This window comes from Ornithodoros turicata, chromosome 7 (assembly GCF_037126465.1).
Source record: "Ornithodoros turicata isolate Travis chromosome 7, ASM3712646v1, whole genome shotgun sequence".
Classification (NCBI taxonomy): domain Eukaryota; kingdom Metazoa; phylum Arthropoda; class Arachnida; order Ixodida; family Argasidae; genus Ornithodoros; species Ornithodoros turicata.
In genome coordinates this window covers 14,295,689-14,322,834 of record NC_088207.1, presented here as the reverse complement: position 1 = coordinate 14,322,834, position 27,146 = coordinate 14,295,689, and the positions used below count along the sequence as shown (strand labels likewise).

The 27,146-nt window shown below is 44.4% G+C and overlaps 1 protein-coding gene across 1 annotated transcript; it reads right to left on the bottom strand.

Annotated features, from left to right (window-relative positions):
- Window positions 1-1,392: 1,392 nt before the first annotated feature.
- On the bottom strand, window positions 1,393-26,588 carry LOC135400482 (uncharacterized). The gene is made up of 15 exons (XM_064632313.1): window positions 26,045-26,588; window positions 24,412-24,449; window positions 17,793-17,853; window positions 14,271-14,295; window positions 13,430-13,452; window positions 13,276-13,306; window positions 13,145-13,179; window positions 11,113-11,131; window positions 10,897-10,931; window positions 10,777-10,795; window positions 10,522-10,559; window positions 9,576-9,618; window positions 9,446-9,489; window positions 8,655-8,873; window positions 1,393-1,760 (listed from the first exon to the last, which is right to left on the bottom strand). The coding sequence occupies exons 1-15, from the start codon at window positions 26,586-26,588 to the stop codon at window positions 1,663-1,665; spliced, it is 1,272 nt and encodes a 423-aa protein (XP_064488383.1). The 3' UTR covers window positions 1,393-1,662.
- Between the last annotated feature and the right edge of the window lie 558 nt (window positions 26,589-27,146).

The window sequence follows — 27,146 nt, the reverse complement described above, 5'->3', positions numbered from 1 at the left end:
GCCCTGAGTTTGCTTCTCCTCTACTTGGTGAGCTGCTTCTTCAGCGGTGACAGCCTTTGCCTTGGCGCTGTCTAAGGTGAAGTCCGGTTCTGTGAGCAATCGTCGCTGTTGCTCGCATATTCCGCACAAAAGTTTATCACACAGTCTTGTACTCAGTAGCGATATGAAGTTGCAGTCTTCAGCTAGCCGATGCCACTCAGTCACGTGTATATAGTGACCCCTCTGTCAAAATGTTGTAAGCGTTTCTGGAACTGGAAGCTGCTGTAAATTACTGAAGGCTTCAAAGTGAAGTGACTTTTCAGTCACTCAGTTAGGCAATCCAGAAGATGTGGGTTCGTGTCCTACAGCTGACTAACCTTTTCAGTGACTTTCATCTTTCATCGTTAATTTCTTAGGCATTTGAGGCTCTGTGTGTATTTGTCCCTTCTATGTTGTTCCAGCCTCAGAACATCAGTTCTTTCATGACTTTTCAGCTCAGTTCATCGTAGAACTTGTCAGATGGAGTCACTCGCGAAACAGTCACAAATAGCCAACAGTGTAGTGTGCTTCTTTGCAGCATCCATGATAGTGTTAGCTTAGCGATAGAAGCACAGTTGATCTGCGTAGACATCCCATGAAGAAGGATTTGAAACTTCAAACTCACGGGTTGTTCCAATAGCTGCCCTGGAGTGCCGTGAATTTGTGAATCAGGTGCGATGACGAACGAAAGCCAATCTTCCCAGTAGAAGGCTCAGTATATCCCATCCTCATTGCCAGCTTGGAAGTGTGGGGTGGACAACTAGGAATTTTGCAACCCTTTTTATTAGCCAAATGGTTACATGACTGGTCTACACCAGAGGGAACGCCTGGCTGTAGGATCGCTCTATCCGCTACTCGGTATAGAATAGCGTGCCCCTCAATGTTGACCCATGACGGCACGGCACCGCAACCGAACACGATTAATTCACGACTCACATGATTCGACTATAATGTGCAGGTACACAACACAACATACATAGGTTATGTTGAAAATGAATACACGCGTCAAAATTGCTTGGTCCATGGCCAAACCCAGCCCGTCAATACTCTGGCCGAAAAGCACTTTTGAAGTTTTTGCACACTGTAGGACTCAATATTCCGTTCACCGCATGACCACAGCAATGGGGTAGGGTATTGCTCCTGGCGATAGAACTCCCCACTCATCATCATTTAAATAGAGTTGTTATTGTTGTTGAGTATGCAAGATGAAGAAGAAAAGCAAGCTACTGTCAGTTTTCATTTTGCATGGTCATGTTCAACATGGAGTCCGAACAACTTGCACGGCTTTCTGCACTTATACAAATGCTGAAAATATTATTATGACAAGACTATGGCGCACGAAAACACACTTTACTTAATGACAACACAATAAGGTCAAGAACAGCAACAAAACAAAGTACTTATTTTATTTGAAATACTGTCCCACAAATGGGCTCGTCTGTATAACAGGTTTTAAACTGGGACATAAAAAGAAACCCAGAGTAACTGATATGCGTAAAACTTATCGCAACATTGTAAATATTAAATTACATAAAAACTAACTAACTAACTAAATAAGACATTAAATAATACGGCTTACATTGTGGCAACGTCTGTAGCTGTCAGTCACTAAACAGGTAGGAATGTCAACATAAATTGAGTTGTTTACGGCAGCTTCTGAATGTAGATAGCACCATACAGTGAGCTAGAGTACTCTTCTTGGTCATCCTGCGTTAGATGGATAAGACGGTGCTCGTGCATATCTGGAAAAATAAAACGAGATTCACGCATATACCACTACATACTACAACGTAAACAACAGTTAATAACATTACTGAAAAAGAGACTTAAATACCCTGAACACTTCCACAAGTATACTTGGAAAAACTGTATAGTGACTTTGAATTAATGGAGCAATGATGATCCAATGTTAAAGGAGCACCGAGGTGACTCTGAATTTTTTTTCCGTTTTTTCAGTGCGGAGTGTTGACCAACGAATAAAATGAACTCCTCCAAAAGTACGATGAGCGCAGGTGACCTACACAGCAAGCGCGAGGGCTCTGTTCTGCACACCTTTTTAAAATCCTCCTCGTGAAAAGAGCGCGCATCTCAGAATGAGGGGACATTGTGACGTATGCTACTCCCCTCACATTATCAGTGACGTGCAGCGGTATAGCTCAAGCACGTATAAGCAGCGAGTGGGCTGCGAAGAAAAGAAAACAAAGAAACAAGGCACAGAGTCTTCTCCACGGCTGCTTTATTCTCAGACTGTTTTCTGTAATTTCGATCGCACAGCTATAATGCACCACAGAGCGGAAATATTTTGCATGGCAACTCCTGGTGGACAGCTTGACAGACAAAGCAGGACTTAGAGCAAGGTTAAATATTAGCTCATTGCTCCTGTAGCATGAAGACTGACCATTTGCCTTTCACATTGGCTTTTTTTTTTCTTTTTGTATCTTGTTTTGAGAGGGGACCTGGAATCAAAAGTCTTTTGTGGGCACATTGGGAAATTTCCAAAGCAAGCGCTCAAACAGTGGACATTTTCACAATGGCTTGTGCACATGACCTTGAGGCACCGCAGAGGGTTCTTCTGTCTTCATTAGATGGCGCAGTATAAGGACGACAGATGTGGGGACCAGTGATGGCCACTAACTACTTCTACAGTAGTTTAACTATAACTACTAACTACTTCAGGATGGAGTAGTTTAACTAGTAGTTCAACTACTTTTTAGGGGAGGTAGTTAAAACTACTTCTTTAACTACTGCAATGTATTTTAACTACATCTATAACTACTTAACGTTGTTCATCAACACCAGTCCCATACTATAGTGTTCTTGGACACCTAAATATGAATCACGAGCAGCGATAAAAGTGAAGATTTAGTACACACGCACGGCACAATTGCTCCGCACCTCCGTTCTCTTCTCGAAGTACTCGAGGTAAAAGTCGGAAGCGCAATCGTGCCGTAAAGCTTGCGACAAAATCGGAAGTAGTTGGCGCCTGCAATAACCTAACTAATGTAGTTAACTACTCAAAATAGTAGTTTAACTAGTAGTTACCACTACATTTCTGCAAGTAGTTGATAACTACTTTTTAACTACAAACAGGTAGTTTAACTACATGTAGTTAACTACTGGCCATCACTGGTGGGGACCAGTAGGGAGACCGCACGAAGGGCGCCAGCTCGTCTGTACCACTCTGGACTGGTTTTAGTGCTTTGTGCTATCCATGCGGATTTGTTTTGACGCGGTCCGAGCGTGGTTCGCTAGAGAGCCGCTAGGATATGGCGCGTATGTGAAAAAGGTCCATTGACTAGCCCTCTGCAATTACAACAGTCCCACCCTACAGTTCTTCGCCTCGTTCTGCTCCTGCACCATCCTTGTTACCTCCACTGGCCCAGGACCCAAGCAAAACTCCTACCGGCCACGTAAACGCAGCCACTAGTCCCACCCCACAACTCCAGCCACCCCGTCCAATTGCTGTTAAGAATGCGTCAACTAGCCCCAAAAGCGGAAGATGTCAAGATTCTAACTCTACCCCATGACATCTATTTCGGCAGTCGCCTCCTCTCCAAGTATCGAACAGCAAACACCACTCGAACTCCATTTTTACACTGACTGTCTCACACACAGTGATGTTCCAAAGTGTCTAAGCATTAACATGACTCATACTTTTGTGTGTACTACTGCCAAAGATTCTAGCACATGCATCCACAGAACTCTTATTTTAGCCGAAAGTTCAAAATCAAAGACCCCCCATAGACAACCAACTTCACCAAATAGTGCCCCTCTTTTAATCTGATGCCCTAACTAAACTAAATGCCCTTGTTCAATTCTCCTTCAAAACATTCGATGATTGACAAAGGGTGAAACTATGAAAAGCAAGACATGACAATATTCGTTTCATGCCAATTGCTAACCAAAATATTTGTACCTTCCTCACTTCCTCGCCACGCCCGACATCAAATAACTCGACAGACATCATTTTAACCATTCTAGTGCCCATCTAAGTGAAGCTGAAATAAAACAGTACTCTCCAAGAGACTTAGATTGTTTGCCCCACTTTGAAGTTCAGTATAACCACAAGGAAGGCAGGTGGACCAAACAGAGAACTTTGGTGACAGGCTACCTGCTATACCAGGAACATTTAATGGATGGAGACAGGTCATACGGAGGACAGTGCAGATGCTTTCAAACCCGAAGTTACTCGATCGATGTCAAGCTCAATCTCGTGAGAAGACTGCAAGAAGCCGGACGTAACATTAGCTTAACTGCAAGGACATTTCGTATTCCACATCCGTGTGTACAAGAGCGGATGAAATGTCAACAGCAGTTAAAATCTTGCCGCGTAGTCGTGCAGTGACATTTCCATTCACAAGAGAAGGAACCTGCTATCCAGCAATGGGAAGCAAAAGAAGGTAGCCAACTTTCCTGATATGTCGGAGTAGCTGTCAGCCTGGATATCACTCCAGTGCAAAAATGGCTTTCTGGTTTTATGATAGAGGTACACGTTCAGAAACTAGCAAATGATGGTGGCCGAATCAAATAATTTCGAAGCATCGAACGGGTGGATGGAGCGCTTCTTGAGGAGGCACAGTATTGTGATTAGGGCGGTCACAAGTGTTCACCAGAATGTACCACAGAACACACATTTCTTGCGTCACAACTTCTTCGACTTCCATAGCTCTGCTGATGATGGCGTACCAGCATTCTGAAATATAGACTAGACTCCTCTTTGGTGCGACATGCCATAATGCCGACCATCCGATCTTGGAGGAATGAAGAAAGTCACGTTCAAGATGACCAGAAAAGAGAAGCCCAGATATATGATAGTTGTAAGCGTGATGGCAGACGGAACAAAGTGAAAGTGAATTATAATTTTTGAGGGATTGAAGAATGTAGGAAGGTGTAGTCACTGGGTGTATAAACTGGGGTGTGCAGCAGACGGCATTTTTTCAAGTCCAAGAACGTTTTGTCATGGACGATGCACGGCTCAGTTCACTTGAGGAACACTACTACAAAGACAGGTTTAAGCAGCACTATGGGACATCCTCGTCATTTCTCCCATGGCGGTTTGAGACCACTCTCGCAGCCAGCGGACGTGACATGGAATAAAAAATTTAAAGCGACGATAGCATCTATTGCTCGGTTGGTGCCGCAGCAGTGAAGTAGGGCTCACAAAAACTGGGAAACGATGGAACGCTTTGTACGTTGCACTATGGGTGAAAGAAGTGTGGGACCAAGTTCTTAAATATCTGATCAGAGTCCTTGTGAGACGTGGACTAGTCTGGCATCGGGAGGAGGACGTCCTGTCCCGCAGCTTGTGTGCAACAATGACGGGATCTGCATTATGCTCGGAGATGTCATATTAGGACTCACGGACGTCGAGAGCCACTCAAAGGACGAAGGGGAGTAAGTACCCATGATGAAGTACCTATGCCTGAAAATAAAGTAGACACCAGTGCTGGTCTCTCTTGTTTGTGTGTGCATTTTTAGTCGTCGGAAGTTAACCTCCCCCCAATGATGACGGCTAAAGAGGGGGAATGCGGCACGCAGGTAAGTCCTCACTGTTTTCAGGCTATGAAGGTCTTCCTTACGCAGACAACAAAAAGTCGTGGAAGACTGCCGACGTTTTCTTGAAATTGTGTTCGCGGGCTTTGCCATTGAGTTTGTTTCTAGATCATGGAACAGTAGAGTCACGATAAAAGACAAACAGTACAGTCAAGAAATAAAGGCAAACGCGAAAACAGGCTATTTTTTGGAATATGAACGATCTTGTGTTTCCAGCAATATACGACTATGTGTCAAGGCCTAGGGAGCCATGATGTTGCCTAGGGTAGCGATGCTGCTAGTGTGTGCCGACATCATTCAGAGACAGCCCTTTATTCAAACAAATCTTCCCTTTTAGGGTCTGAATTAATGAGATTACAGTGTACCAATACAGTACTACACAAAACGCCATCTGAAATTTGGTACGTACTTGCGGTCGTTCGCTATTATTGCATCGCCTGCTATTGTGACAACTGGCACGAACACCACCTGTGAGAAACGGTGGGCATCCTCAAAAGGGCGGGTGAGGGCGAGGACGTCCTCATTCTCACCTCGCAGACTTTAAGGTGAGGTGAATTCCCAGAAAAAGGGTTGAGGTGAGAAGAAACTTTTGGAGCGAAACAGATACACCTATTACATATTGAAAAATATTAACAAATTAAGTCAAATTAGCTGAACCTACATAGCAAAAATGAGATGGGCAAGGGGTATTCACAATTTTGGTTACAGGACATAGATAATCTTTAAATCCCTAACGTGTCCCTAATCCCTAATCCAAGGGTGAGTTGTTCTTGTTTTCCCATGCAGTATGCTTTATTTCAAGTATGCTTTATGCAAGTGAGACTAGCAGCTTCTTTCTTTGACAGTCATGTGTCTTTGTTAATCAGGGTGTCAAACTGGAACCCACTCGAACCAAAATCCAGAACTAAGCTGCTATTTTTCCCCAAACAGGAACCGAACCACTATTTTTCCCCATCTTGTCAATACTCACATCACCATTTTTTTATCACATCATCACCCCCCCCCTTAGAACTGAACCAGAACCAATAAAAAATACTGTTCCGAACTGGGTAAATAGTTAGTCGGCAAATAGTTAGTCATTTTTTTCTGGTAAAGCATGTGAGCAAGGATGACATGAAAGGTATGTGTCGTGGTCGGGCGTGTACTGATCAGGGGACAGAAGTGAAGGAGATGAGCAGCCCGTAGAACGGCAGAACGTTTAATGACGTTAATAACACTGACCAGCTTGCACTACAGCCCAGTAAACCACGAATATCTTGGAGACGTCAAAACATCCTATGTACGTCCCATGGATATTCGTGATGTGATCCAAACTATGTCGCAGATGTCACAACTATAGCTATGTTCCATGCATGTCACATGGACATCCAGCCTGTCTCCTCAAAATATTTTAGTTGTTCGGGATATGCAATTCTGTATATCCTCCGTATGTCCCAAAGATAATCTCTAGGGGACATCGAAATTTGGATATTTTGAGGCGATCGCATCACGAACAAAAAAGGTACGTGCCAAACAGGGGCTGAATGATGTTTGTCAGAAACAAAAGGTGGTCCTGTGCAAGATTTCGCTCCTTCCAAAGCTGACCGTCTATGTTACATTGAGTATTTATTGCGAATAAGGCGGAGATGCGGAATCCTCTGGCACCCTCAAATTTGACTTTCGATGGGCCTACTGAGTGTCTTAGACCAGTAAGAGCAGTAAGAAACACAGGTGTTACCTTGTTCCTGAATTAATTACACCACGGAACTCCTCACTTGACTGTTGTTTCTGTACATAATCGAATTAAGCCTAGACAGCTCACCCTCCGTTTTGTTTCGGAGGCGAGCAGCACCCTTGAATTCGTGGAAGTTCATGCAACAAGCAATATATAGTATTTGATCCTTCTTGAAAAGGGAATGCTAATACATTTTCGAACTCAGCTTTTTGGACTGGGAGAATTTTCCATTTCTGTTTGCTTTAGTTACACCGCAGCGCTCTGTGTCCGTTAATGGGAAATGCCAGAAACGGGCAGAGAGGAGAAACGGAACGAAATAGTTATGTGGTGCCCACTCTCTATAGTTACCGGTCCGTTAATGGTGCCGACACCAGCCCGCACCCTACCCCCCACAGCTCTCGTGTACTGCGCACGGATCAATCCATGGCTTTCCTTTCTTAGCAAAATGTGGTGCGAGGACAAGGAAGCTGAGCATGAGACTAATGTTTCCTGCAGAAATTAAGGTGTTCATTACTGTTTAACTCATTCAAGGAACTCGGTCGCTCAATGGCATGTATGGCATAAGTGCCGACATTATTTTCCACACGAACTGCTTGAACCAGAGTGTTGGTATTTGCAGATACTATTTCTGACAAAATCTGCCACTATTTCAATATTTTTGAATTTCTAGATTAATATTTTTGTTCGAGATACAGGTGTATCTTCACGAGTTTTCTTGTTGTTTGCACAGATTTTTTTGTGTTCCAAAATTAATTTTGTAAATACACTCATCTCTCGCTTATCCGGAGTTCATATACAGGGAACCATGATAGAAATTCATAATAATAAAAAAAAAAACGTAGGCCCCGGAGAGACATGCGGTCAAGGAATTTTTTTCTGGCAATAACTTTTGCCACATATTGGTCATATTTTTATTTCATTTCAATATGACGGAAAGTTAATTTCTTGAATTGAACTCCGAAATTTCCCAAAGCAATCTAACGTTTTCTTTGCAGAAATAGGTTCCCTGTGGTCATTTTACTCAGTATAGCACATAATCCCACTCGTAATGCAGTGGCAATTGCCAAAATAAATTTGCCGAAAATCCGTGGAAATGAGCCCTTGGCTCCGCCTCTTTTTTGACAGCTGGTAGTCTGAGCGCAAAGCTGCGAAGAAAGGAGGTTACATTGACACGCCACACGAGGGGGGAAAGGGTTACAAGCCGTCGGGTGACCTCATTTTTGATAAGATAACTCTGATTCCCGCACTCACCGCGCGTGTTTGTCCCGTGGGTAAGGCTTGTGGGTCTGTATTTATAGATTAACACTCGAAAGCAACATAAATTAGCGTTGCCACTGCAGAGAGCCGCCACTCCAGTTGTGAAACTCACCAAGCAGTGCGGAGAACCACCCTGCAGCTGTCCAGCGTGTAAAAGTATCTCGCACGACGAGGTGGTTGAAAGGGATGATATCTTGCTCTGGAGCTCCTGGGCCATGAAGGACGTGCGTCTCCAATTGCAATGCATAGTTGATGTGCTGCATCACAAACCCATAGGAAGGTTTCCAGGAGCGTCCTTGAGATATCGCAGCTTCTTTAGGAGTGATGGAAGCTGCAACAAGATTTATGTACAGAGATGTATCGAGATGTACTGCATATCTCTCGATTGGAACGCCAGTTTTATTCTGTAGAAATAAATAAATTCCACGTGGTCCTTCAGGTGTCGAAGCATATAGAATTGTTCATACCATGCAGTAAAAAAAAATGTTCAAGGTGCCCTTCATGCCCTCAGCTTTAAGACAACCGACACTTCATCAGAGCTTGACAAAATAGATATGGCCTTGTACAGAACTGTGATTCAAATGATGACAAGAGGGAGCCTGTAGGTTCCTGAAATGCTGTTTATGTTTAGAAATAAACTGGTAGCTAGCAGTGCGTAGATGTTGTAACTAATGCACCTATTCCACACTGCTATGTACAATTTCGTTAAAATAACATTTTTCACTTCCTAATCTGCGTAACACATTTTAATGATGAAACAGTTATACCACCCTTCCCCATGATTAACATATTCCCCAATATTGTCCAATATGGCCCGGTGTATCACTGCACCTAGCCAGATGGCACTGTACGAACCAAAAACGCAAGAACCCCAGTTACTGATTAACATAAACAAGTACGTACGTTCTTGCCTGGCACGTTTGGCACTTGGGTACACTGGTGGAGGCCTAACATAAAACAACACGTAAGTAAAACCTGCTCTGGTTGACATTTTCACTGCTGCAAAGGCTAGACATGAAAGCGAAGCTCTTACGATTGTGGCACCTTTGCGGGCGAATAAGGCGCCTGAGTCTGCCCTGAGAAGTAAAACACATGGTGTAAAGTTTACACGGGCACATCCCAGTACAGTAATAAATAACAAATGTGCCCAAGCAAGCAATGGCCGACGGTTGGCAAAATGTCGGATGACAGTTGGCCAACGACTCTTTCGGCCATCCAACGTTGGCGCAACGTTGCATAGTGATAGGCAGATTATTGATCGATAGTGATCGATTATTTATAGTTGAATTTTATCGCGCTTACACTGCCATGACGTCACAGTCAGCAACTTCCACCAGTGATGGGCAGTAGGTGACTTTCTGTTAAACTCCCTAACGGTTTAGAGCGAGGTTTAGGGCACGTTTAAGCCATTTATCTGACAAGTAGGGAGTGACATCGAAAACTCCGCAAGACTTTAAGAACAAGACTTTTTAGTACTCTGAAAACAATTTATTAATCGGTGTAGATTGGTGCTAGCTATATTCCTGAAGGAAGGGGAGATCCATACTTTAGAGGAACTCTGCCAACGAGATTATGGGTATACCTGGAGGCGCAGGTATTACGAGGTATGGGCAGGACGGCCTAGGGTTCCCATAGCGTCCAACAGTGTAAAAGGTACTCCGCACAAGCAATTACTGCATTTTGCAACATGTACTCATTCTGGAGGTACGAATAACGGGTTCTTTTTTTTTTAAGTACAGCAGATCAGAACAGAAGCTTTTCAGTGCCTGCATTTTCCTATCTGTGCTCCACATCGGCTCCTCAAAGCTTGTAACATAGGCTATGGAGGAGCATCTTTGCTCCATTGCCCTACTGACCGATCTGCCGCTTTAACCGCAGGATACATGGTGTCTGTTATCGGCAATATTGAGAAGATATTCAATTACTCTACTACACTAAATCTTTCCTCAATACACAATACAGTTCGAACTAGTACGTACTTTCAGGCTCCTCTCTGAGGCTCACTTCTTCATGTGTGCTGTAAATGTAAAATTTAATATGAAACTTTCCAGGGCAAGAAAGTGGAATATCAGCTCATGCAACAGGCATGAAAGAAAACTTCAGACAAATTCTATCCTACTGAATCAGAAAAAGAACGGGTGATAAAATGGCAGTTTCGTTTCAATTAATGCCATTACGTTCCATGGAGAGAATCACTTGAGGCACAAGTTGCACACTTTTTGTGAACGACTTACATCTCAGCTTCTGGAATTCCTGAAAGAAAAGAGTAACAAGATGATGCATAAACCTAGAACAGACTATAAGATCTACAAATATACTATAATAGAGGATACCTAGAGAAACATCAAAATTACCTGCTTGTTCAAAGCCCTCATCAGGTAGGTGTATCCTGCAATTATATTGAATAGCAGAAAAAAATTAGTCTTAGTTAGTTAGTGCTATTCTTAGTGCTAGTCTTAGTTAGTTATTAGTCTTAATTAGTGGTACTAAATAACCGACCACACAGGTACAAGTGTGAATCATGTAACTGAAGTGATCGAGACATCCACTAAAGATGTCAAAGCACTTACGGCTGCTCTGTGGGTATCTCTGCAACAAACGAAAACACATGAAAAGTTGTTTTGCAGTAAACGCATAAATGCTTTAGCAAGAGCTATCTGAACATGTAACCTGCGTTGTCACCGAGAACAAACTCCAGACGACATCACCGTGAAGATCATGATATATTACAGAAAACAATAATTGAGGAATGAACAGAAAGTACAGAACAGCATTGTGGAACAATACTTGATGATACAACTCGACTACAAAAGTGAGCCTGTTTGTCGGAGCAGTTTGCAAAAATGAGGGTGCCACAGCAACTCTCAGAACTGGCTCGATGTTGAGCTGCGACCTGTACAACTTTGTTTTCATCTATGCCATCGTACTAAGCCAGGTTTGCATAAGTACGTCATGGCAAAGGGAAGGAGGATTCTCATGGCTTTAGTACACAAGTGTGTATACGTTCCCGCCAGCTCTGACCAAAATTCAGAAAGTCACTTCAGTGTAAACTGTTGCTGGCCATATCTTATGTTCCCACAAGCCCTTTTGTGACCCCCTGCTAAGCCCGCCACAATCCACAGTTTCAGAAACACTGGATTAAACATTCGTCGACTCCCATGAAAAACTTCTTTGCTGCCAGTCAGGCTGGAGGAGAGAGGATGTCCACCAAATTGTAGCCTTCAAATTCCATGACTTTTCCATGACTATCTCAAATGAATAGACCTCTCCCTGTTTGTAAACAAATGAAGTCATAGTGCTACAACAGCACCACCAATTTGGTAGAATTGAACTATAGGCTCAATTAAGCTAGGGACGAACAAGGCCGTGCCCGAAAGCCACAGTCTTGAAGGGATTATTATGGTCTCTAAAAGGGACGCAACCTTCAGTCCTACTTTTCTTTCAATAGGAGGCAGCGAACAATAGCCCATTCGTGGAACCCAGCCCTCCCCTTCCGATATGTTTCGGATTCAGTCTGTCTACCAAAGTCATGATGACTTTTGTCAGGTAGAGATCTATTCCCTGACCAAAACAAAGATGGAACTTGGTGCCTACTCCTACACTTTGATACAGACCACTCACTAAACAGATGAAAAATGGACACACACAGACAAACTTTGTCTGTGTGTGTCCGTTTTTCCCAATCTCCCTAATCTCGTTTTTCTTTTTTTTCCCCCATCATGTATTCTAGTCACCAGCTCGACTGCTTCCTAGCCATGTCCCTTCATAAAACATATCATTTCTTGAAATCAAGCAAATGGAATACAAATACATGTTCATGTTTGTTGTTTAAGATATTACCTAATAAGACAATTTAAGATTTAAGATTTAATAAGGTAAGAACCTTTATTTTTTTCTTGCAATAGAAAGACCTCGTATGGTGCCTCATTTTTTACCCGTTTTTCTTTTCTTTTTTAGGTCAGTTATTAATGAGGATGACCTACTTTTCTGCTTCTGAACATGTCGTATGGGCAAACTGTTACTCGCGATAATGTTGCTGCAGTGCGGCCGCTCCAACGTTTTCCCAACGTTTTCAGTCGCATCAAAATTTTTGACAATTCCCAGGTTGGTAGACACCCTGGGAGGTCTGCTCTTTAGAAATTTCTTCAATAAACTCATGCTTACAGCGTTCTAAGAAGTAAATGATAAGCCGCAGTAAAATGAGCAGGAATGTAAAAAAAAATTGAGAATCTGCAAAACACGGGTGGACTGGAAAAACATACAGTCACATCAAAAGGCTCAAGAGCAAGCCATTACACACTGAAGTATCCTCACAACCTGACATGTATGCTCTTGACAAGCTTGGTGCAGTACAGAATAGCAGCACCAAAGAAAATCCCTGTGCACAAAGTGCACCAGCCAAGAGTTCACCGGAGGGGTGCACAATAGCATTCCACTACGCTGGTTAATCAAATGAGGGACTGTAGAACTCTTGCTTGTCAGTAGCTGAAATTTTCATAATTGATGCTTGGACAACAAGGCACAAACTTCATGTGCATGCTGATTACAGTGAATGTAACAGTTTAGTTTTACTGGACGTAAGCTATTGTTTTTTCTCTTTACCTGCTGCCAGCAGAGGTGGTACGGCACCAGAGTCCCTGAAAAAGATTGAGTGCACATAATTGAGGAACGTAATCAATCGCAGCAACGATCTGCAAAGACAAGTAGTGTTATGTGGGGAAAAATTCACTCACTCCATTTCCAGAGCACTCAATTGCTTAGTTTCTACAGAAAACAAGAAATAATGTGCAATTCATCGCTCGTGTCCACCTCGAAATGCTTGTGAAAATGATACGCATTCTGTCACAAACTGAACAAATCTTATTATCATAATAATGGTTCTAATACCTCTAAGAACGGGCTCTGGTGACCTGAAAAACGCAATTGTAAAAATTGTGTTAATGTTTCCTCGCACATTATATGCATATGCTCAAGAACGGCTGCAAGTTTATACATAGGGCGTTGTGCACTCAATAAAAGATCTTCAATGACTGCCTTATTTCAAAAGTTGTTGTTATTGTTAAATTTTGTGTTTTAGGGTTCAACATTTCCCTCTCCTTTTATCCCCAATCTGCATCACTATCACTGTAGGCAAAACCTGTAAAAAAAGAAAAGAAAAAGAAAAAACTTGCCAATGTGCACACTTGGCTACTTATCCATAGCTAGTAATCCTTGAGACTGAGGAGCAAAGTCAGACGACTCAGAAGCAGCAAGGTTCAGTGAACAGGGGGGACCATATTGGAAAGAAGGGTACAAATGGAAGGGGGACGTCAACTGATAACTCACTGGGGCACCATGGTTTACGTGGGCCATAACTACATCTTTCGTCAATACAGGTGAGCTATTGTCTCTAACAAGTAACAGGACACTTGTATGCTGGAAACCTGGTTCACAACTCATGCACAACATGTTCTTACCAGTTCTGAAGTAGTCATACTTCTTTATCACGTTCGCATGCTCCCTCAGCTGGTCACACCTCGCTCCTCAGTCTCAAAAATTATTAGGCATTAGGACAGAGCCATTTTATTTATTCTCCTAACACTGTGTTTGGTTGTGGCCATAGATTAGTATCAGCTTTGGAGAAATAGAAGCAAGCGATGCTTAAGAACGTAAAGGTTGCATAATCCCAAGAAGGAGCAAACATCACAGCATACAGAACAAAAAGGGGACAAAACACAATAAAACTCACAAATGTGCACGTGGAGAAGCTTGAGCTGCAAAAAGCAAAGAACAAGCAATGCACAAAGTACTCATGCGCTACACAAGCACATACACTGTTTTATCAAACTGAGCCTCCCCAGTACGCACTTTACTACAATTTAATAAAGCGAAGGCGAGTGTAAGTAGCATGCAGTGTTACGTTTGCTTGCATCACCTATACTTATATGACACACAACAAAAAAAAACTTGGTGTGCTTTTATTCTGATTTGTTTGCATGCAGGTGAAACACTGAATGTTTAGGAGAGTTAAGGGTGTTGTGAGACCATGCCCCAAGTTGTGTCGAATAAATGTAGGAGACAGTTACTTGTGTCTGTATGAACCTGCATCCCACTTTTTACGGAAAAAGGGGTAATACAATCCCTGATCCATTTTTCGGATGTGGTCGATTATGTGGAGAACCATCACCAGGTGGTCTCACACCCCACGAAGCTAACGTACGAAACACACATTTCTGACACTGTACGTCCTGTTGCTAGAATTTCCAGGCTTGGTTTGCCTCAGCATGCTCCCCCAAACAGCGACCACTGCGTACTGTCGCTGCCAATTTGGACATGATCTGTATGCTCGACAGTGGCGTAGCCACAGGGGGGACGTTCAGGGATACAATTCCCAAACTACGACCTTTGCTATAGTGCATTTGGGGAAAGAGAAAACAAATAGAAATTCTCCCACATTTAAGATTCCCATAGAAGCTACAACAACAAAATGGTTTTGGTTCGAAGCGATTTTTCATATCTACCGCATGGTACTCGTGTAATTTGCACCCCTTTCCTCCCCTAAGAAGTTGGGAAGGTTGGGGGGGAACAGATTGTGCGGGAACACTAGTGCCGATATTCATAAAACATGATGCTCCCAAATTTTAGTATACACGTTGCGTAGGCTCTCTCGGTAGAGCCAGCATATTGACATTTTCACTGGATTGTGCAAGCATGAAAGCAGTAGTGGCCTACCGCACAGGCACCCTAGTAGCACATATTGTGGCCTCGACGTTGCAGCAATGTTGCGAATGTTGTCCAATGTGGGGCAACGTTTATCAACATTTCGCAACGATCCTGCAACATTATCAAAAGTGGACCAACGTTACTTGACATTCAGCAATGTTCAAGCAACATGGAAGGTCAACATTTGAGCAACGTTGCGGCCGAACGTTCCTGCAGCATTGTCAGAAGTGGACCAACGTTACTTGACATTCACCAATGTTCATGCAACATTGCAGAGCAACGTTGGAGAAATATTGCGGCTCTACGTTTCCTGAACGTTGTTTATTGACTTTCCAGCAACATAACACTGCGCAACACTCTTACCCACAGAGGAAACCTACCGGTTTTAAAGCTCCAAACAGTAGGTAATTACATTAGAGACGAAAGCGTGAATTAAAAACACAGTACATGACAGGGAGGGATGTCAAAAATGTTGAGTGCACTTGACTCTTGCAGATGCAAGGGCTAACTACAAGAACGCATCCTGGTCACCGTTGCAAACGTTGTACGCACTGCTACACTTAATGAGCATGCCCCTAACACTTCGCATTTTAGTATATGCCTCATCCTGTTCGCAAATAGAGCCTACTGCTTGATGACAGTATCTCTATATCCAAACGGGATACCTACAGGGATACCCAAGCGGTCTCCCCTAGCCCCACTCCAGTATAAGTGAAGCGGAGATTTGCAGAGCTCAAGTCGGCTAACAGTGGCGTGCAAGTGCTTGCAGTCGGTATGCATCTCTGATCCGACGCAAAAAAGAAAAAAGAAAAGTAAGAAATAATAGCGCACAAATTATACCTCCGCCGACCTCAGGCCAATATTACCTAAATGTTGTCATAACGTTGCCCTTATGTGGAATGTTGCAGTTGTCATGTTGCCGCAATGTTGTATAACATTTTCTAGCAACGTTGCTAGAACGTGGCCTGAAGAGGACATTAGCGACGTCTATGCAACGTTTGAAGAAAACATTGGGGCAACGTTTCGGCAACATAGTGTGCTACCAGGGCAACTGGTGACGGTCAGCATGATTGGGAGGCAAAATGTGGGGCCCACTAGCGCCCATCCTACCAGTGAAATACGGCGAAATGCAGCTATACTACTGGAAATCGCCGCTAGGTGCACTGACAATTGAGAGCACGCTATGTTTGCAGTCTTCGTTAGGCTGTGTCGTAAGTTCATAGTGCATTTGTCCAGCGTTTTTTCCCCACCTGTTTTGTAGTTCGAGTGACTGTATTGGCCATCATATCAGTGGACCATTGCAAGCCAAACAAAAATATGGCAGCAAGGACACAATGTAGTTGACATTAACTGTGAAGCAGGTACACGCGGAGAGCGTGGTGAAAACAATGTGGTAAGCACAAATCAATTGCTATACACTTGCTGAGAGGCGCTGGGCCAGACACTTGCACGCGAAACTGTGGGTGAGCAAATTACATTATTTCTTCTTTTCTCAGCAAGTTTTGTGTCAAGCTAAGGATGCGCAAATTATACATATAAGTAAATACGATGGTTTTCAAAAGTCTGCACACAATGACACAGGTTGCTCTTTTGTTGTTTCCTTCGATGAAGGGCCCCAAAGAGAAACAGTAATGCGCAATGTATAACGTGATTCAGTCATGTGCAGGAATCACAGATGACGAGATTGTTCAGTAAGTGACTGATGACTCAGAGTGCAATGTGCCAGATGCGGTCCTTTGAACTTGGAACTGACGAAGGCACTGGAGGTTCTTTCATTGGTGTAAAGTGGCAGAATATCCTTTGGCGAAAACAGGTGGGCACGATTGAAATAAAAGAGTGTTTATCAACAAACATGCATAAAAACCCAATGGGCGCTGAACTGAATGAAGCCATTTTTATAGCAAATTTTCTTTTTTTACTCCTTGATTATCCGGACCTGTGCCATCTCTGAGTGCGAAAACCGATCAGTGACTGTAAACACACAGAATATCAGCGCGACAAACACCAAAGGTAGCCTTGCAACCCTTCGAGATAAGCTGGGAATGTGAAAAGAAGAACAGGCAGAGATGAGCTGACTATGCAAAGGTATAAACAGAACAGCACTTTCTATGAAAGCAGTGCCAACTGACTGGTGCAGTGCTCGCATGAATTATGAAAGAAGGAAGACACTGAAAAGGTTAGCCAGGCGTAGGACTCCATCCCACATTTTCTGGATTGCCGATCCAGGGCTCTTACCAGATGAGCTAAGCTAACACGCCTATCCAGTTACTTCCAAGGGTGTGTCATTTGAAGGGACAAACTCACTCACTCCCTCACTCGTTCCACTTTCGCTCTTACATGTTTTCTCACTCACACTACACGCTTCTGTGTTGTCCTTTCTACAGTGTTCAAGCCTCAGAACACCAACTCACACGAATTGTTTATTGGAAATGAAGGGAAAAAATTTAAGAAGCGGTGCACATGCTTCACACATGGAATACCGGTACAGTAAGATGCACAAAGAATTTGGGAACTCCTAAAGCTCTTCATAGAGGCGATGCAATTTTACCTGATGACCTCCTATCACGTGGCATCTCCGCACTCTCATCAGCGTCGTAGGGAATAGCAGCCTGAAAACGTAACAGATAGAATATCAGAAATGATACAGGAACCACCCTCATTATTATTATTTAACTATAATGCCAGCCAACTGAGGTCGGCCAAGGCATGAATGTACATACATCATTCAACGTACAACAACATTTCACTAAGTCGTATACAGGGTGTTTCAAAAAACGTGTCATTCGGACTTTACAAAAAAACGGGGCGACGGAAAAATACGGGGCAAAGGGCACTTGTGTGACAACTGAATTTGCCATCTTGCAAAAATATTTTAATTTGATTTTAATTAACATAAATTGAATTTCTTTAATTGAACTCCAAAATTTCCCAACTCAACCTAACGTTTTTTTTACAGAATTAGAGAGCCTGTAGCGAACTTAGTCAGATCCACCAAGAAATCCGCTCGATATTGCAAAGGGTACTGCCTAAAAAAAGTACCGAAGTTGAGGCTTCAGAGTTTCGGGTATTCAACAGCGCACCAAATCAGTCGGAAAAATGCGCGGAGGGCAGGACATGATCCTGCCCCCATGAAGCTAAAACAGTTTTATCGCCGGACCGGCGTGCAGCACAAGACGCGCAGATAACAAGGCAGGTGACATTCCACCATACGTTGATAAGCGGCAAGCAAAAATGATTCCGCCTCTTTTTTCCCGCCCTGTGTTTTTTCGACCTTCTATCTTTCATGGGGGCAGGAGCAGTCCTCCTCTCCAAGAATCTTTGCGTCTGATTTGGTGCGCCGTTGAATACCCGAAACTTGGAAGCCTCAATTTCGGGACTTTTTTTGGGCAGTTCCATTTGCAATATCGAGCGGATTTCTTAGTGGATCTGACTAAGTTCGCTACGGGCTCTCTAATTCTGTAAAAAAAACATTAGGTTGACTTGGGAAATTTTGGAGTTCAATTAAAGAAATTCAATTTATTTCAATTAAAATCAAATGAAAATATTTTTTCAAGGTAGCAAATTCAGTTGCCACACAAGTGCCGTTTACCTCGTATTTTTCCGTCTTCCCGTTTTTTTATAAAGTCCGAATGACACGTTTTTTGAAACACCCTGTATATAGCATGTAATCTATCACAAAAAGACTGCGACGACTGGGCACATACAACACTGTTTGGAAGAGCATTCCATTCAATAGCGGTGCGGTGAACGAAAGAATACTGGTAACAATTCACCCTCGGTCGAAAAGTGTCTACATGCCGGCAATGGCGAATTCTGCTCTGTTGAGTGGAACTCAGCGAAAACAAATTTCGATAATCAATTTTCAATTCGCCAGCTAAAATCTGAAAAAACATCTTCAGTCTATGCAATTTCTGACGGTGTGCCAACGGCTCAATACTAACCTGTTTGTATAGAGCAGTAACAGGTGAACGCATATCGTATGAGCCGCAGATAAAGCGAAGGGCGAGCCTTTGCACGCGTTCCAACTTCGTAATATTGGAAACTGTGTAAGGGTCCCAGACCACGTCAGCATATTCAAGGATAGGGCGGACGAGTGATTGGTATGCTGCTAATTTTGTCGTACGGGTACTGTGTCGCATGAAGCGTCTAAGGTACCAGAGACGCTTACTTGCTCTTCTCGTGATGTAATCCACATGGTTATTCCAACGCAGGTCTGATGATATTATAACTCCGAGATACTTGTAAGTATCGACAACACGGAGTGGCACGTTATTTAGTGAATAGGAGTAAGAAAGGGGGCAGCGTTTGTGTGTAATTGTCATTTGAACACACTTAATCGGATTCAGATCCATCTGCCATTCCGTGGCCCATTCAGATATGCGATCCAGTGAGTCATTAAGTACTACCTGATCTTGCTCAGAGTTTATACTATTGAACACAATGCAGTCATCTGCATACAATTTGCAATGTACTGATACACGTCTGACTAAATCATTAATGAAAATAAGAAAAAGTACGGGACCGAGGACGGAACCCTGGGGTACCCCGGAGCGCACTTCTGCCCTGGACGAACAACAACCATTGACGACAACAAATTGCGACCTATCCTTCAAGTAAAATTGTAAACAATTAACTAAGCGTTCGTTATTGATAATATAAGACAACTTCTTCATAAGTTTAACATGGCAAACACGATCAAATGCTTTCGATAGATCCAAAAACAGAACATCAACCTGACCATTATTATTCAATACGTCGGCTAGTGTGTGAACAGTTTCAATTAGCTGGGTAATAGGTAGTTGAAAACCCACGCCTGAATCCATGCTGAGCATTGGTGAAAAAACCGTCTTGCTCTAGATAACAGATTATGCGATTACAGACATAATGTTCTATTAACTTGCTGCAAACCGGTAGTAACGAAACCGGTCTGTAATTGAGAGGACACAAAGAGTTCCCGGACTTAAAGACACGTACAACGTCTGCACACTTCCACTGTAATTATCAAATAATATGTTCCATTAGCAACATGCACATTAGTTACATACAAGCAATGTTACATGCTAAGACTCTGTAAAATAGACCAGACATTCAGCATTGTAGACAACATGCAAAACGAAGACATTTTCGGCTGGGAGTGTTCGATAAGTGCTATGCACAATGACCTTAAACATGTCGCTCTTGAACATGATGGGAATTCTTTCATCTTTCATCATGTCGCTCTTGTTCACGCCATTTTGTTCCATGAACCGTCGCAATGAGTGTTCAAGTTCACTTTTCCAAGCCAACAGCTCAAACAAGTTCAATATGACCCCTGAGCCAAAATACTGAAGCTAAATACTGAAGCCAAAATACGAGAACACATGTTCACCTCTATTATGCGCTAAATACCTATCTAGGCTCACTATCAGATAGAAGAATTGTCGTATTAATCCGAAGTAAGTAGCATTAACCAAGAAAAGGAGTTTTTGTTTCATGTTACTGGGCAGGATTTAGAAAAGATTCTTTGCAATGGAGGGACTTGAGAGCAATACTTTGACAGAAAGGTAATAGCCAGAGCACTAGCGAAGCAAGCTCCAGAAAAACACACACAGCTGTACTTGTCCCTTTACCGTGACTATTGGCCAAATTTGAGCATGTTACATAGTACGAGATGAGGAGGAATTCAAGGGGAAGGTCGCATACAAAAACCCATCTATGAAACCGAGACCGCTATGTTCGGCATCGGACAACGATCTCTTGTTTGTCCGAAAAGTCTTTGATGTTAAATAAACAAATTTTAAAGATCAGTGCTGCCTCCTCGGTCACAGAAGCTATGGCGCTCAGAGGAGGAAACGCACCGTCCAGATAATCCGCTACTATACGAGACGCCCGCAGCATCCCTTTTCTCAAGGTCGCACCCTCACTGGTTCTTAGGGAGTGACGTTTTCTCGTTGTTCCAGAGAGGGAGTTCCAGAATAATCTCAACATCTGTCGTCTGCTCTTGTCACGTATTTCGTCGAATAACAATCAAACTATGCCACTATTTCGTCTGGAATTTTAGATACCATGGTGAGTGGTTCAGGAAGAATAAAATTACATTATAGTTTCGAAATCTAATGAATCGGGTGCGACCATCTCTTTAAATCTAGAAGGGCAAACACAAGCCTCACAATGCCCAATTGCATACCCCCGAATCTCACTGCTAGTGCCTTTTTCTCCCTTAAAGGCACTTTAAAGGCACTGCTAGTGCCTTTTTCAACTGTCATTATTTATTTGAGCGTGTTTTCTTTTTTTCTATTACAGTACCACGTGTACGGTGGTGACCTTCCCGAGATCGTGGCTGCGGCGGCAGCATTCACCTGCCCGCACAAAACTCTTATCGCATGTGTGCTTAGTGTCAGGAGTAAGGAGGAGAATCCAGTTTACAACCGCTATCGATGGAAAGTGGGATAAAATCCAAAGTATGTCAGCCTTATAGCGTCAGCTGCATAGTGCACAATGGTCCGAGATCGTGCGGCGTAAGGAGGAAAACCACACCGGTTTACAATAGCTATCGGTAGCATCACAGGATGCACACCACAAGAGCCAGAAAACGCGAAAACACACATTCACGCTCTTTAAAACCCTGTGTGCGGGGCTCCTGCAACCACTAGGATGGGTGGCCCCAAAACTGTGAGAACATCCAAACAAGTGAGAGGCCGCCACGCAGGCCAAGCGCAGAGAGAGAAATAGGGAGCACAAACGCCTTGCACAGCAGAAGTCAGAGGTTTGATTGATGAGAAAGTTGATCTTTTGCTGCTTCACGGGCGGAGCCTGTTTTGACGTCAGAGTCGGTGTTGCACCGCCCAAAAAGCACGAATCCAAGCGAAATCCGCTTATCAGCCAGCAGGTAGGCGCCATCTTGATGCAGTTCACCAGCTGGTCGACATGCACCTTTGTCGCACTCACTATAATCTACCAGGGTTGCCGGATTATCACCCACAGGCGCCTGTGAATGGTGGCTTAGTTATCAAACTGAAAGGATTCAAGGACGAAGGGGTCTTGAAGGACGCGGTACGCACGTGTCTTCCCACATGCATCGTGACCAACGCTCTGCATCAACATGGCGTCGGCAACAGGTCGACGACTGGACAACAATAGAGTGCGGAGAGGGAGGTCGTTCAGCCGTGACGTCGCATGACGCGGTCCAAGTTAGGCTCCTCCTAATGGCAAAACTCTCTCTATATACGGCTCTGGTACAGCCGGGGTGATTCCGAAACTTAGCCAAAACCGTATGACATCGGTCTGCGGGTACGTTGTCGTCGTCATGGTAATTGTACTTGCAGAAGCACCTTGGGTTGAGTCATCCCCCTTGCTCTCGAAATGGGGACACTCAGGCATACACCTCCGCGAGCGCAGAATGTAGTCCGAGCATTGACTGTGGGGTCTCCGATAATGTGGCCCATAATCGGATACCTGGAAGCTAAGTCACGTGTTTTTTTTCCGTGAGTATTTAATGTGGTTTTTAAACAAACGGGCTCTCCTTATCCATGTACGTCATCAGCGACACTTCATTTCGAATCACGATCAGCGTACAACGGGGAGTGTAATGGCAGCGCGCGTAATATATTTTTGGTCGGAGCTGTAATGCGACCGCCCGCGCCGATGGCCAGCGACTTCAGATTTGTGATTGTGGATGGGGTTGTCCTGCGACTTTTAACTTGTCTCTGAGGATTGACATAGTTGTTCTAAACCACCATGCTTGCCACTTCTTAGAATGTGCGTTTTTCACCTGAGAACTGAAAGAAAATGTACGAGAGTTGCCGCGGTGCCCAGTATAACCTCTGGAAGTCATCTGCTCACGCCGATGCACTACACGCGCAAAAGCACACGATTTCTGTATCCTATCACTGACTTACCCGCAGGGCGACGTGGCCGTTCGTATTGTTGCCAACACAGATCGCGGCATGCTCTGCAATCTTTATCAATTTAATTTGGTTATTTAATAACTGTGGCGTGTTTTGTCGGGTAAATTAGCAGTATTCCATTTTCAACAAAGGATAATCGAATGGTACACTTTATGAAAGGGGCAGGGGGGTACGAGACCGTCCCTTTAAATAAATTTGCCTACGCACTTTCATCCGGCCTCATTTCACCACATGTGGAGCTGACGCTGAATTTCGCGTTATGCGAGTCGTAACCGTCCTGTCTTTTTTTTTTTTTTTGCTTGTTCACTTTTCGCCGCTGCACCCTCACCGCTGTTTATGTTCCAAGCCTTATAAAATTTTTCAGCACAACAATGCATATTTTGGAGTTGTAATTGAGAGTGTAGTTTTGAGAACCCAAAATCACTTGTGGACTCATACCGACGAAGGCTATGAGAAAAAGAGGCCACAAGGACCATCGGCAGCCACCACGAATGTGCACCATGTGTTTCAAAAACATTCGCTGTGCACTCCCTAACGAAACAGTGCACAATGTGCACGGGAGTAAAAAATCAGATAAATAAAAGTGTGCACTAAATTCATGCTAATTTGTGTGAAAAGACTTCTAGTATGTTAATTCGGGAAAAAATTGGGTTCAGTTACTCAAACTAACAGTAGTGGTTTGGTACAAACGGCGATGTAACTGCATTTGCTGCCAAACAAGTAAGTTAGTGCATTCTTACAGACATCCCAGTGAGGGCAATTTGCTGGGTAAAAATCGAGTTTCACCCTAAAGAAGGAACCTTCAATTCGGGGAAGAATCGGGTTAAACCCTGAAACTTCAGGCTCTACTCATGATGGGATGGCCACGCAAAGAGCACATGCCATCTGAAGAGTGAAGGAGGAAAGCGAAGCATGCCACTGCTGCTCGTGAGTGGCGTCCTACACAAAGTGAAGCACGAGAAGCTGCACATGTCACGAAACACGTGTCAGACTCAGAGAAGACTCAGAAGTGAGACAACGTGAAGCAGAGGCCATGAAGCGAAAGCAAGAAGGGTTGTCTGTGTGTGTGTGGTGAAGACACTGTACCCGACTGCACGAAGACGATACAGCTATCGTCATTGCTTCTTCACACATTGGGGGCTACAAGTTATGTTTTTCAATTTCGTTACCATGTATAACTACAGCCTTCATGCTACCTGGATGGAAATGTACGCCATTAAAGGATCCGTGACCAGCATGAGAGGAATTTTCGACACTGAAGGCAATAAAAATGATACTCGCCTGCTCTGGAGACCTTGCTGCTGCTGTACGCGGGCCACCTGATGCCAAATGAGGGAGGGTGACGAGAGTAAGACATCTCCGAGTGTATAGTAGTCAGTAGAAGCAATGTTAGAATACTAGAGACAAATGATTAGCATCTAAGGTGCCTTTAGTGTCGACAGTCGACTTTGCAGAAGAATAGATGTCCAGAAAATCCTTTTATCAATGAACTACACTCCTCTCTTTCCATGCTGCTGAACAACTGATACAAAAACATACGCAGGAAAACAGCATAGCTAAAGTCCTACTTCACCAAAACAAGTAATAGCACTCAAACTAAGGTCTAGTTTCATTTCATCAGACACGTACGTATGACACCAGACACTTAGCCAGTCACACAATCATAGGTTCATTCCAATAAGAACATGTAGTACTGAATTTCGACAAAAAAGAAAAAAAAAAAAAAGGGGGGGGGGGGGGGGGGCTGCACAGTAGTATTTCCCAAACTGTGGGTGTGGGAGGTCATGAAACGGCTCGGGAACTTGAAAAGGGGACGGCAAATGAAACAAGCCCAACTAGGAACAGCCAAGCGTCCTTTTGTTTTTCTTTTTGCGATGGTTTCTAACCTGGCTGATTCAATCTGACTATATTACCATAAAAACTGGACTATAGGTAAAGTTTTTTTGTTTTTTTTTATCAGATGCGAAAAACTGCCCTCATCTATATAAAGTGGTTAGTGGGCGAAAATGAAGGATGTGGTCTGGCAACACACACGGTACCACGTGGTTAGTGCGAGCGGAAAAGTGGGAGAGAGTGCACTACGCAGCGATGCAGCCCACGTGGAGGAGTCGCAAGTCCTTCACGGCAGGGAGGGGGCGAGCCCTGACTGAACCCAACCCAACCTAACCTAACCTAACCTACAGGAGAGCACTACGGTGCATGGGTTTCTAGATTGAGAAGTGCGGCAAATACAAAACTGGGGGCCGCTGATGCGCCCATTAGAAATGACTCGTCCAAGCAATCCGATGATGGTAGAGGTTGTAATGCAGGTAGGAAAGACCACCTCGCGTTTTTGATTACCTTGAGGAAAAAACTGGCATTAGAGCAGCAGAAACTGAAATACTTGTTGATGGTTCCAGGTGGTGCAACAGGGCGAAAGCCGCGAGATCGGCCTTGATCTTAGCAAAGGCGGAGTGGGCGGCGGCGCCCCACGACAGCGGAGTGGCACTTGCTCAGGACAGCGAGAGGAGGGCCTGGAGCAGGCGTAAGACGTCGGCGCAGTGCGGGATTAATCTTCTATAGAGATTCACCAGGCCAAGAAAGCGCCTGAGCTGGTGTAAGGATTCCAGGCACGGGAAGCTAGTGATAGCTTCGACCTTGCTGGCAAGCGGGGTTGTTCCAGCAGGAGTGACTTGATGGCCAAGGAATTCTGTATGGGTGACACCAAATTCACACTTTTGGATGTTAACAACGATGCCATGCGCAGCGAGGCGAGTGAAGACTTCAAGACGCAAATGGCGCTCATGCTCTTCAGGGGTGGCGCTCGCAATGAAGAGGTCATCAAGGTAGGCGAAGACGAATGGGAGGCCGCAAGTTACAGAGTCAATGAACCGTCGAAAAGTCTATGCCGCGCTGTGAAGTCCGGAAGACATACGTGGAAATTCGAACAGTCCAAAAGGTTTCGTAATGGTGGTCTTCTCGATATCAGAGGCGGCAACCGGGATCTGGTGGTACGCCTTCATTAGGTCGATCTTGCTGCAGAGGGTGGTACCGTGCAAGTTCACAGTGAAGTCCTGTAACCGCGGTAGAGGATAGTGGTAAGGAACGATGACGAGGTTTAGGGCCCGGTAGTCCCCACAAGGACGCCAATTGCCGGTCTTCTTAGGGACCATATTCGAGGCAGAGGACCAATCGCTGGAGGAGGGTCTCACAACGTCGATGGAAAGCACGTGTTCAAATTCAGCTTGGGCGATCTTCAGCCTTTCATGATGCAGACACCAGGGCTGGGCGAAAACCGGAGGACAAGTGGTTTCTACGTGGTGCACGACTTCGTGAGCCACCGGGAGTGACCTGTCTGGGGACTGGGTGAGACTGGGGAACTCTCTCAATATGGCCACACGGGGCGTTGATGGGGGTCCCGTGCGCCGGTTGGGGAACGTGAGTGGGGATGGCTCTGGGAGATAGTCGGGACGTAGCATCCGTCAACCGTTAGCTGGCCGTGTCAACACCAAGTGCGAAGTGCTTGAGAAAGTCAGCCCCTAGTATGGCACGGCCAACGCCAGCTACCATTAAAACAGCCACTGTAAGCATTGTCGAAGGCCGATATTGAGAGTGAGGCTTTGTTGCCAGCAGACGTAGAAACGCCACGCCAGAACGTAGAAAAGAGAGGGAACACATCTATCAGCATGGGTGGCAGCTGGAGACTTCCGCAGCTGCTAGCGTTCCACGCCGAAGTTTTCTGACCACGTACATGGGCGGGTGCAACGCTGGGCAGTAGAGGCAAACCGCACATGGCACCAGCAAGGACCGGGGGGAAGCTTCAGGATCTGTGTGAAGGAAGCGCCTCCGCCCAAGGATACGAGACCGGGAGCGTTGAAGAACAAGGCGGCAGGGGCGGGGCTACGTGGTGCTGTAGCTGATGCAACCATTGCAAAGAGGCACTCAATATCAGCCCGCATATGCGCAACTGAGTCTTGCAGAGAGGCTTCTGACAGGCGAGCGACAGGGGCAGGATGAGCGGGTGATGGGAACGGGAG